Source organism: Cornus florida, unplaced genomic scaffold (genome assembly GCF_030987335.1).
Source record: "Cornus florida cultivar Cherokee Brave unplaced genomic scaffold, ASM3098733v1 CherokeeBrave_3.0.0_Hap2_Chr06, whole genome shotgun sequence".
Lineage (NCBI taxonomy): Eukaryota > Viridiplantae > Streptophyta > Magnoliopsida > Cornales > Cornaceae > Cornus > Cornus florida.
In genome coordinates this window covers 74,756,289-74,769,224 of record NW_026775576.1, presented here as the reverse complement: position 1 = coordinate 74,769,224, position 12,936 = coordinate 74,756,289, and the positions used below count along the sequence as shown (strand labels likewise).

At 33.2% G+C, this 12,936-nt stretch overlaps 1 protein-coding gene across 1 annotated transcript; it reads right to left on the bottom strand.

Annotated features, from left to right (window-relative positions):
• Positions 1-1,495: 1,495 nt before the first annotated feature.
• On the bottom strand, positions 1,496-4,198 carry LOC132312080 (tropinone reductase homolog At5g06060-like). Its single transcript, XM_059810323.1, has 5 exons — positions 4,035-4,198; positions 3,711-3,918; positions 3,245-3,461; positions 3,043-3,143; positions 1,496-1,926 (listed from the first exon to the last, which is right to left on the bottom strand). Exons 1-5 carry the CDS (start codon positions 4,121-4,123, stop codon positions 1,747-1,749), a joined length of 795 nt encoding a protein of 264 aa, XP_059666306.1. The 5' UTR covers positions 4,124-4,198; the 3' UTR covers positions 1,496-1,746.
• Between the last annotated feature and the right edge of the window lie 8,738 nt (positions 4,199-12,936).

The window sequence follows — 12,936 nt, the reverse complement described above, 5'->3', positions numbered from 1 at the left end:
AACAGAAAAGCACAATTATTAATTTGCCCTTACTTATTAATTTTTTTATTTATGAAGTTGATGCCTTTGTAGGAGTGGACTATGGGAGAACCTTTGGGGCTGTTAAAAGTGATCGATTGTTGTGCAAGGGGAAAAATTGGTAGTCAGGGACTTCAAGAGCAGTGATCCTTATTCTCTCCCATCACACAGAAATTTCAATGACGAAGGGATAAATTTGGTCATGGTCCACGCCAAAATATAAATATAAATACATATTCATATACACATGCACATACATATACGCATGCACATACGGACATGGATGAGGTGGAGAACAGAGAGAGAGAATTGGTGGTGGAGATGATGGGTAGCGTCATCAGTGGAGAAGAGAGAAGAGGAGTGGTGGCGATGGTGGTTGGCGAAGTAAGTGAAAGAGAGAGAGAGAGAGAGAGAGAGAGAGAAAGAGAGCAAGCAGAGAGATTGAAAAAAAAGGCACAAAAAAAAAAAAGGAAAGGGGAAAAAAGATAGGGGCAAAGTGGTCATTTTCTTGATAGCAGATATTTTGATTTATTATAATAAATTAATAAGTAAGGGTAAGTTAGTAATTGTGCTCTTCGATTTATCATAAATTAGCTTCCGGTAACCTTTAGGGGAGCATTTTGTAAAGATAAAAGTTGTTCCAATAAAATATGTAAAGACCATTAAAATTAAAAATAAAAAGATTATAAATTGCGATATCCAATATCTTGGTATAAAATGATTGAAGTAAAACATAAATCACATTATTTGATTGAAATTTTCAAATGTTTTAATCGTTGCATAGAATCTAAGTAGTACATGCTCAATTTTCCTGGGGTGCTTTTTTTTTTTTAAAGTAAAAAAAGCTCAATTTTCTAAAATAAAAGTTTTTTTTTTCTTAAAATAAAGAATACAAGTAAAAATATGGGCACAAAGGTACAAACAAGGCAATAATCCAACAAGGCAGGTTAAGAAACCTGATAAAAAATAAGCACACATCAACAAAAAAAAATTAATTGACTAAGACTAATGCTCTCTGTTCCGTATGAAAGAAAATAATTGGATAAAAGGAAGAAAGAGAAGAGTCCTTTGGGGGCGGGGGGGGGGGGGATCTTTAATAACAATAATGTATGTATATATAATAATGGGGGGCATCTTTAATAACAATAATGTATATATATATAATAATGTATATATATATATATATGTAAAAAATTGATTCTAAATAGAATATTCACAATAATTCTTTAGATTATTCATTCTTATTTCAAAATTGAGTTCATACAATTAAATATACTAAAAAAAAAAATCATATTCAATGATATGAAAAAGAAAATAACACAGTTACATATGTTAAAAAAAATAAAAAATAAAAATCCATGATAACCAAATCTAAGACCAATTCCTCAACCCCCAACCCCACACACACACACATTACTGAAATAACATTTTACTAAAAACAGTGCATCATTGCCACTCACCAGTCAGGAACAGTGCATTACTGAAATAACATTTTACTAAAAACACACACACACATTACTGAAATAACATTTCACTAAAAACAGTGCATCATTGCCACTCACCAGTCAGGAACAGTGCATTACTGAAATAACATTTTACTAAAAACACTAGGAACATTTTACAACAAAGTAAAGTGTTTTAGGATTGTTCCACTGTGCGTGGAGTGGGGGAAATGGCTTGCTTATTGGCACTCTTCTTTTCTAGTAAAGTAGTTCCGAAAGAAACCACTCACAGTTCAAAGCCATTCACAGTCATTCCTCCATCCACAGAAATGACCTGCCCTGTGATGTAAGAAGCAGCAGGTAGACAAAGGAATGCCACCAGGGACGAGACTTCCTTTGGTTCTCCAACCCGCATAAGAGGGGTTTTAGATATAATTTTTTCTAGGAGCTCCTTGTTATCTAGCGTCTGCAAGGAATAGAATATTCAGAGTCAGGGAGAAGTTTTTCTGTACAATGAATCGTGAAAATATTAAGTCCACCATAAAAGATAGCTTAAATAATGTCTATAGCATAGAATTCTGCGTATAATTCAATTAGGAAGTGTTAATTTTGCAGTATTTTCTTCCATAGGAAAATCCTGAGAATTTTTCAACAGGATCTCGAGTTCTGGACTCATATAATTCACAGGATTTTGTGATGCTACCCCATTACAAATGGAATTGTCCAAAAACCATCCCCGTTTCCCAATACAGAAACTACCTTCTTCTTATAAAACAGATCATTAATTAGTCAAACAGCTCATCCCATGATTACGGGCATTCATTTAATGAGGGGCAACATCAATCTTAAAACTAAGCCTTGCCATATCATAATTGGATACACATGCAATCCTAAGGTTCCTCGGTTCCGTGGCAGCAAACACACACACACGGATATGGGGTACAGGTAGGTCAGCCGTGGGCTCCTATAAATCATGAGATATCAACTTGAGGTATTGTACAAAATCCAGATAATTAACTTAAGTATGCTACTCCATAACAAAAGAACTGAATTTATTTTGTCTCGACTCATAAGGTAATTTGAAGAATCTGTTGCAAATAGAAAGAGATAGCAAGGTTCGAAATGATGTAATTCATCGACTGATTACATTAAACTATAGTCATGATACATCAATTGGCATATTTCATTTTTAATTATCATTTGAGTTAGATTTATTATTGACGTAAATATGTTTTATTTATCTAATAGCGTGAGCATAATAATCATTGAGATGTTCTCTTATATGTATACCACGTCTCAAATTACACAATGAAGAAAGATGCATCTATTAGTTGTTAATTGTTATATGAGCTGTGTCACTGTGGTGGTCAACAAGCTATTGTTTAAATGCATAAACCAGTCTATTTTCCAGAGAACACACTAGTGTTAATTCAAGAATGCATTGGTTTCGATGAACATGGAGAGTGCAGTTATCTGGGATAACCTCCCAGGTATAATTTCTAAAGTATCTGGAACATGAATTCATTTGGAAAAGAAAATTAACAAAATTCAAGAGACCATGCACAAGATAAAAGAATATTACATCGAGTGACGTTCTGATATACCAGGGTGCAACAGAATTACATCGGATGTTGTCCTTAGCCCACTCACAAGCCAAATTCTTTGCCAGTTGATTTATTGCACCTGCAAGCAGCAAAGAGAAGCAGAAAGCCTGTAAATTCACATCCATCCAGGTTCACATTTCCATACTAATGCAACAGAAAGGGACCAGTCACTATGGTTACCTTTAGTTGCTCCATATATGGATCCAGAAGAAGTGTGCACCAGACCAGCAACAGAGGAAATGAAGACAATGCTTCCAACTCCGGATGCTTTTAGAAGAGGATATGCAAGTTGACATAAATGGTAAGTAGATTCAAAGTTGGTAGCCATCAGTTTCGAATATTCTTCTGCTGTATACTCAGCGGTTTTCTTCATTATGTTTGTCCCAACATTGTTTATCTACAGCCAGAAGATAGGTGACATTCAAAATGGTTGAGTATATGATTTAAAGTGATGCTATCTGATTAGAGCATAGAAAATTTATCAAAGATCTCTGTAGAGAACATTTTGAAAATTGACTATGAAAAGCAAGTCGTATCAAATAAAGCGTGTGTGTATATATAAAAAGTTATAAACGTATATGTGTGTAACAATTGAATGGGGTTAATCTAATGTTTGTATAAAACTGGAGACTGTGTTGTGACTTACAAGGATGTTGAGCTTGCCAGTGAAAAGAGAAGACACCTTTTCCATGAGCTGTAGGCGTTGGTCTTGAGACGATACATCACAGAGCGAACCGGTGACTGCGAAACCCTTACCGGTCCATTCTTGCAAGCAATGGTTGAGCTCAGCTTCGTTGCGAGAACAGGTGTGTACCGTAGCCCCTAATTCAGCTAGTTCCTCCACAATCGCATGCCTGAACACATCGAATCAAATCAAATCAATCAAAACCCTAGAGAGAATTTCAAGAGCGATTAGATCAAGAATCATTAATCAGATTGAAAATTTATATATATAGATTGAGAGAGAGACCCGATTCCACGAGTGCCACCAGTGACAAGAGCCTTCATTCCGATGAGAGCCCATCGCGAAGATCCGCAGCTGCTCTCTACCTTCGCCATCTTCTTCTCTCTCTTCTCTGCTGCTGCAACCACTAGTAGGGGTGTATTTTTTAAAAGGTTCACGCTTTTGGCGGCATTCGCAGCTTTGTTGATTGATTGGATTAGCTACCAGACCCACCACATTTTGTTTTAGGGGTGCGACCAGGAAATCCAAGTCGGATTGATGCACCAAATGACAACAATAAATTAGGGTAAATTCGTTGTTTTGAGGTTTGGGTGTCAGGCTGTCAGCTCAACAACTCCCCCTCAGTCAAAAATTGTAAAAATGTAATAAAATAACCGAATTGCCTTTACAGTCAATTTTTTTATTTATTTACAATATTTTTTAATAGAGATGAGATGAAAAATTGATTTTTATTTTAGTGGGATGTTTGCATTTTATTTTTCTTTAATTATACTATACTTATTTTTTTAAAAAAAATAATAATAATAAAAAGGTTCTTAAATTTATTAATACACTATGTCTTATTTAATTATGTCATAATTACTTTTTATATAATTTTTTTTTTATTTTTTTATTTTTGACCTTTTTTAGTTTTTCTACTATTTTTTTTTCCATTCTATACTTTCTTTTCTTTTCGAAGGTCCTATTAAGGGAGATAATTTTAAAAGATTCACGCTTTTGGCGGCATTCACAACTGTTGAATATTCTGGCTCAAAAGTAAATTGCCAACCAAACCCACCACATTTTCTTTTAGGGTGGGACCAGGAAATCCAAGTCGGATTGATGCACCAACTGACAACACTAAATTAGGGTAAATTCATTGTTTTGAGGTGTGGGTGTCCGGCTGTCCAAGTCGGACTGATGCACCAACTGACAACACTAAATTAGGGTAAATTCATTGTTTTGAGGTTTGGGTGTCAGGCTGTCAGATCAACAACTCCCCCTCAGTCAAAAATTGTAAAAATGTGATAAAACAACCAAATTGCCTTTACAGTCAATTTTTTTATTTATTCACAATATATATATTTTTTTTTTGGAGCGGGTAACCGCCTTAGAGTGTTGAGAGAAAGTAATAATAGAAATGAGATGAAAAATTAATTTTCTTTTAGAGGGATATTTGTATTATGTTTTTCTTTAATTATATTATGCTTATTTAAAAAATAATAATAATAATAATAAGAAGGTTTTTGAATTTATTAATATACCATGCCTTATTTTATTATGCCATAACTACCCTTTATACAACTTATTTTTATTTTTTTACCTTTTTTAGTTTCTTTACTATTTTTTTTTTTCATTATGTACTTTTTTTATTTTTATCATAATGGAAAATCGGAATAGGTGGCGATTCAAGAGACGACTTATCATTATTCATGATAATTGTATTTTTTTACTAAACAAATGCTTAACTTTATAACTACTATACTATACTATAACTCATTAGAATAATAACTTATTTTCTACAGTTGGTTACTTTTTTTATTACAAATATAAACAATATTGACATTCCCCTTTCAAATATGAATACGACGACTGGGTTTTTATGGAAAAAAAGTAAAAGCCCCTTATCGGATTTGAACCGATGACTTACTTCTTACCATGGTGTTACTCTACCACTGAGTTAAAACTGATCAATTCGATCAGGCACTCGCCATCTATTTTCATTGTTCAACTCTTTGACAACACGAAAAAAGCATTGTTCAACTCTTTGACAACATGAAAAAACCAAAAGCTCTGCCCTCCCTCTCTATCTATCCAAGGGATGGAAGGACAGAGGCCTTTGGTGTCCCCTCCAGTCAAGAATTGGGGCCTCACAATCACTAGCCAACATGCTTTTCTCTCATGCCTTTCTTCGTTCATAGTTCGATATTCTGGTGTTCTAGGCATAGAGAAACCACATCCATGGATCCTTTCCTTATACTCATTCAATTGGAAGTATTGATCCAATTCAAAAATTATGTTTCGAAATTTCATAATCCAATTTTTCCATTTTTAATGGATCCTTAAATATAAATTACGAGAATTTAGATTTTTCCTCGAATCTTTTATTGAGAGGTAAAGGATTAAATTCTTTTAAGAAATAAAGTTTTTGTTCGGAATAGGAATCAAACCAAAGGACCCCTTAACTATTAAGGGGGTTAATAGAACGAATCACACTTTTACCACTAAACTATACCCACTATAATCCGATTATTGTATACAAATGGAATTTTTGTCGGTCCTCTCAAAGGAAATAATTTATTCTATATTGATTATTTTATTTTTGACACTTAAAAGAAATAATTTATTCAATAATGACTTTTTTTTTGTTACAATTAAAATAAATAATTTATTCAACAAAGTTAACTCTTTTTTTTCAATCATGTCAAAAGAGATAACTTTTTTATGACAATTCAGATTTTTAAGATTTAATTTATAATTTTATTTCATTTCATGATTTTTTGTTGTTAAAATTGGGTATTTAAATTTTAAATGGGATATTTACTCGATTGGAGATTCGATTATTGATTATTTAATTAGAGAGTTACAGTTTATATTTTTTGTGTTACGCGCGCGCGCGTGTGATCTGTTGAAGCAAAAGTAGCAGGTGGTGGCCGAAAATTTGAGGAAGAGGGTTGATATTGTGATGATTTTTCTGTGGGCCCACTAAGAGAAATGAGTTCTGATTTGTGTGTGTGTGTGTGTGTGTGTGTGTGTGTGTGTGTGTAATATATTTGGTTAGATAAAGGAAAGAAGCACGAGGCGGCTGGCAGAAGGATTGAGAAAAAGAGTGAAGATAGAAATTGTAATGGTGATTATGGTAGCGGGTCCCACCAAAGAAATTTGGATTTTTTTTTTTATTTTTATTTTTTTTTGCAAACACTAAAATTATGTTTGGTACAATGAATTTGAAATGAAAAGATAACATTAATTATGAGGAAAAGAAAAGGGAATGATAACTTTAACCTGGTTGATTAATGAAGGAAAAAAAAGAAAAGTATAATAATCATGTTTAGAAAAAAAAAGAAAAAAAAAGGTAAGAGAGAAAATTTATTATTATACCATTTTCCATTTTAAAAGATATATATATATATATTGCCTCCTATAAATTTAACACACACAAATAGGTACAAACCTTTTTATATTTATGTATTTAGAACTAAAAATAATGCAATAGCAAAATTTCAACAACCTCTACCAAAAATAAAAATAATAATAAAAAGTAAAATAGCCTCTGTATGGATGATGGGCCACAAGATTTAGGGCAAATCATTTCAGCCTCCCCAATCTCTCCGTCTCCATCTCTATTCTCGTTCTCAACTCTAAACTTGCCATCTTTCTCTCCCTTTGCACTATAAGTATTAGAAGTTCAAAATCCATATATTTCAGTTTATCTATCAAGAATCAAAAGTTCAAAACTCATATCGGCATATCATTTCAGATTGTTCAAAAAATCAAAACCCATATCTTTCAGTTTCCATCGCCCGTTGTTCCAGTTCGGGTTCGCCGTTCGCAAGCTTCAGCCGCTGTCTCTCAACTTTTTTTTTTTTTCTAAATCAATTAATCAATGTCTGTAATTCTTGTTTTGCAAACTAAATCCTAAAATCAAGTGTAATTTTGATTTTGTAAAGGATAAATTTGGAATCAGAACTAATTCATCAATCCTAGCCTTCCCTTTCCTTCCATTTTTGGGAGGATAAGCAAAACACTATTCCACTTTTGACATAACCTTCCAAAACTTTCCCTTTCCTTCCATCATTTTTGCCAAACATAAATTTTTAATCTCCCTCCATCACCTTCCCTTCCCTTTCCTCTCTTTTCCATTGCACCAAACTGACCCTAAACCTCAAGCACAAAAGGAAAAATCCTCATTGAGTACTAGAAAAAAGCCATGATGGCCAAACTTGTCATAACTACTCTTTATATAACTTATATTATATTATATTATACTTTATATATATATATATATATATATATATATATATATAAAAGAAATGACAAGAAGGTCCTTGAATTTATTAATGTACTATGCCTTATTTTATTATGCCATAACTACTCTTTATACAACTTAATTTTTTTTTTTTTTACCTTCTTTAGTTCCTTTATTATTATTATTTTTTCCATTCTATACTTTCTTTTCTTTTCGGAAATCCTCTCAAAGAAGATAATTTATTTCATATTGATTATTTTATTTTTGGCACTTAAAAGAGATAATTTATTTAATAGTGACTTTTTTTTGGTGCAATTAAAATAAATAATTTATTCAACAAAGTTCACTATTTATTTTATTATTATTATTTTTTTTTTCAGTCCTGTCAAAAGAGATAACTTTTGTGTGACAATTCAAAATTTAAAGATTTAATATATAATTTCATTTCATTTCATGATTTTTGGTTGTTAAGATTGAATATTTAAATTTTAAATGGAAAATTTATTTAATTGGAGATTCGGTTATTAATTATTTAATTAGAGAGTTACAATTTATATATGTATGTATGTATGTACGTACGTAATATGTTGAAGAAGAAGTAGCAGGTGGCGGCCGAAAATTTGAGGAAGAGGATTGGTATTGCGATGATTTTTCTGTGGGCCCCACCAAGAGAAATGAGTTTTGATTTGTTATATATATATATATATATATGATATATAATATATTTGGTGAGATAAAGGAAATAAGCATAAGGGCAGCTGGCAGAAGGAATGAGAAAAGAGTAAAGATAGAAATTATAATGGTGATTATGGTGGCGGGTCCCACCAAAGACTTTTTTTTTTTTTTTTTTTTTTCTCAATCTCTTTCTCTTTCAAATAGTAAACCTCAAGCACGAGAGGAAAATCCTCATTAAGTACATAAAGAAGCCATGACGGCCAAACTTGTCAATGCAAGTCTTCCTCCCCTTGATGAAAAGCTCACTTACCCACTTGATGAGCAACTTTGTTACATAATCTAGAATACCACAAGAGCTTAAATCCCAAATTATTAAGTAACAAAGACTCAATATCTTAAGTAATAGCCATACAAAAAGAGTTAAATGGCTGCAAATTTGTCACGGATTGACAATCCACTTCAACGTCAACATAAGCGTAACTCCACTGACAAAGTAACTGCTGTGATACTCCTCGAATTCAAGACATGGGTTGATCAGGCTCAGGCCCAAACTCGAGGGAAACATCAAACAATTAATATTTAATGAACACATAATACAAATTGAAATAATAAAAAATAAATAATAAATGGCTGAAACGAATTGTAATTGAAAATCCTCAAAATATAATTATTACAATTCAAAACTCCAAAATAACTTCATAAGGTTAACAACTCGGGAATCCCTCAAATGGACCCTCAAATAGACCCCTAACAATATCCCAAACTGTAAAGTAAACAAACTGAAATCATAATCCAAAGCTAAATAAAGAAAATAGTCCTACGTAGTCGGTAGAATGAATGTCTGTATTTGCTCTGCACGATCAAGTTCTAACCCTGGAACTGACGAGCACCTGAAAAATAAGAAAGTGAGTCAAACCCACATGCAAGTCCTATTCTACTACGATCCATACATAAACCCGATATGTAGATACATCCTAGATAGACTCAACAATATCTAGAGTAGTCCATATATGTATAAGTACACACTGTAGGATGTTCACTAATCCAATAAGTCTGTCTCAGCCTGAGTAAAGATACCATGCAAATCGCACATAATGTGGTCATGTGTACTTAGACCTACCAGGGAATAACACCTCTGTCCAGCTATCTATCCTAGGCGATATACGCACCCTAACCATGGTCCTGAGACTCAAGCTCATACCATGGCACCATAACATAGATATATAAAGTCCGTTCCAGGTGTGTCATTTAAAAGGTTTATTGACCTGACACCTAGTTATAAGTAGAACTTAACTTTTGTAGTTAATCCATCTTGTTCCAATATAGGTAGGACTTAGTATTAGAACTAATCCATCCCTAGAATAGGTAGGTCTTAGTGTTTTGAACTAAGCCATTCCTAGTATGCCACCGTCCCATACCGGTGCATACAAACCTCCACATAACATAATTGTTAAAACAATAATTGTTATTTATCTACTACTATCCTGGATATGCATTATACAGTTTAATACATATATCATGATATTAGACAATCATTACAGATCCTAAAAATCACATTCCAATTATCTAAATTGCTACCACGAGTCATAGCATTAAAATCCTCCATAAAATCCATATATTGATACAATTAATACAACATACATAACAATTTTGTTCCAAACCAAGCATAGATGATTTCACTAATTTACTATACTTGTAACTCTGTTTAATTATAATTAGATAGTAATAGATTATATATATTAAAAGTTGCAAGTATCTGCAGGTAATTGAAATATTTGATACAATGTGAAATCTACAGTTTTTCCTTAACTTCAACTTGTTCCAATCCTTAGTCTAATTATGAATTAATGTTTTTCCATCATAATACCAGTCTGATACAGTCTTGAGCATCACTTAAAACAATTTAAACGAAGTGCAGACACCCAGTATAGCCCAAACAGTCCCTAAAACCAACCCTGTAGCAGTTTAAGGAGAGAGCAAGCTCTTTCAAAATTGAGAGCCTGCTCTGTTACAACTAGAGCCGGCTCTAGGGCTCTAAGGGCCGGCTCCAGAGCATCCAGAGCCGGCTCCCCTTCCTTGGGAGTCGGCTCTAAGGGTTTGGGAGCCGGCTCCCTCCTCTGTTGGAGCCTTCTCTCACTCCCATGGATGCCGTCGTTCGTTTTCCCTTTGTCTTCTTCGACTACGGTGATTTCCAAACCTCTGTAATGTGTCTAAATCCTTGTTCTAGTGTTCATTTAACATTACAAATTAATTACAAGGCAACCATATGCATCGTTGTTCTCAAACAAGCAATCTTAAACACATACAGAATGAACCAATTAACAGAAACTTAAAGAATTTGCAACACAGTTTTAGTAAACAAGATTAAATACATATCAAGCATGCATAACAGATTATTGAAGCATTCATTAAATCCCTAGAGTCCACCTAAGCATGCACAGAACACAGGTTCATGAGAAGAATAGAACAGAAACTTGCCTTTGATTTCCAGTTAGAAATCTTAAACTGTCGTCTATAACAACTCCGGCAACGTCGGTTGTTGTTTATCAACCTCTACTGCTCCTAGTTCAACCCACAAGCACACGCCAAACTCCCTTCCTTGATTCAGTCTTAGCCTAAGCCAAAACCCTAACCTTCCTCTCTTTATCTCTCTCTGTTTCTCCCTGTATCTCTCTGTCTCTCTGTTTTACAGAATTACGCTTACTGTTCTCCAACCCTAAACCACCGTAATGTTTATATTTATAGGTTTTTAACAATAACCCTAGTCCATGTATAATTAGAGACTAAGCCTTACTTCTAATCCTTGTCGGCCCATCTGTGTAGTCTAAAATTTATCCATATCAGCTACATATACTGACTTCCTAGAGACCCTAGTTAATTAACGTAATTTAAAACTCATATAATGTATTTGACATTAAAGTTAATAATTACTAAATTAATCCAACTAAAGAAAAAAAAAAAAAAACAAAACCAATTAAATACAACAATTCAAAGAAATACAACAATTAAATAAAACAATAACTGAAATTAACTTAATTAATTAATTAATTAACAATAAATAAAACAAATAAGCAGATAGCCAAATAAACATATATCAATGCACAAATTACAATAAAACCATAAAATAGACTACCGAGACTATCCTTTTAAAATTAGGGGTATTACAACTGCAGACCTTCTCTTAAGACCAGAGCTTCCGCAGCCTCTGCACTGAAAACCGTATCAAAAAACACGGATGCCACCTTGATAGCATCTCCTTTTGCATTTCTAAGCATCAAGCCTCCCCCACACCTACCAAAAGTGGCTTCGAAAGCTGTTTTGTAACAGTTTATAAATAGACTAAAAATAGAGGGAAAAGGGGTTGAAAAATTTTGAAGTGTAGAATTGTTCTTTCTAATTTCAGAAGGAGAATTTCTTGCATCTTCAGTACCATAGCCCCTAATTTAGCTAGTTCCTCAACAATCGCACGCCTGGACACATCAAAATCAAATCAAATCAATTAATCAAAACCCTAGAGAGAATTTCGAGAGCGATTAGATCAAGAATCATTAATCAGATTGAAAAATTATTTATAAATTAAGAGAGAGACCCGATTCCACGAGTGCCACTAGTGATAAGAGCGTTCATTTCGGTGAGAGACCACCGTGAAGATCCGCAGCTGCTCTCTACCTTCGCCATCTTCTTCTCTCTTTTCTCTATAACTGCAAGTAGGAGAATACGTTACGTTATTGAATTTTTTTTAAAAGGTGACGCTTTTGGCTTTTGGTGGCATTCGCAGCTTTGTTGATTGATTTTTTATTATCATTTGTTGATTGATTGGATTACCATGACCAAACCCACCACATTTTCTTTTAATTACACCTGTTAAATGTGTGGGGGTGGGACCAGGAAATCCAGGTCGGATACGATGCACCAAATGACAACGGTAAAGTAGGGTAAATTCATTGTTTTGACCTCGCTTGAAGTTTGGGTGTTAACTCAACAACTCCTTTTCTCCATCAAAAATTGTAAAAAAAAATTATAAAATGAACAAGTTATCTTTACACTCAATTTTTTTTATTTATTTACAATATTTTTTTTAGGAGGGGGTAACGGTGTTTGAGAGGAAAGAGAAAGTAATAAGAGAGATGAGATGAAAAATTGATTTTATTTTTTTTAGATTTTATAATATATTTTGTATTATAAAACTATATTACATATAAGGGTATAATTGACTTTTTATAGTCTTAAGAGAGGTAAGAGTAATAAACCTCAAAATCTTCACTCATGCGAGATTTGTCCAAA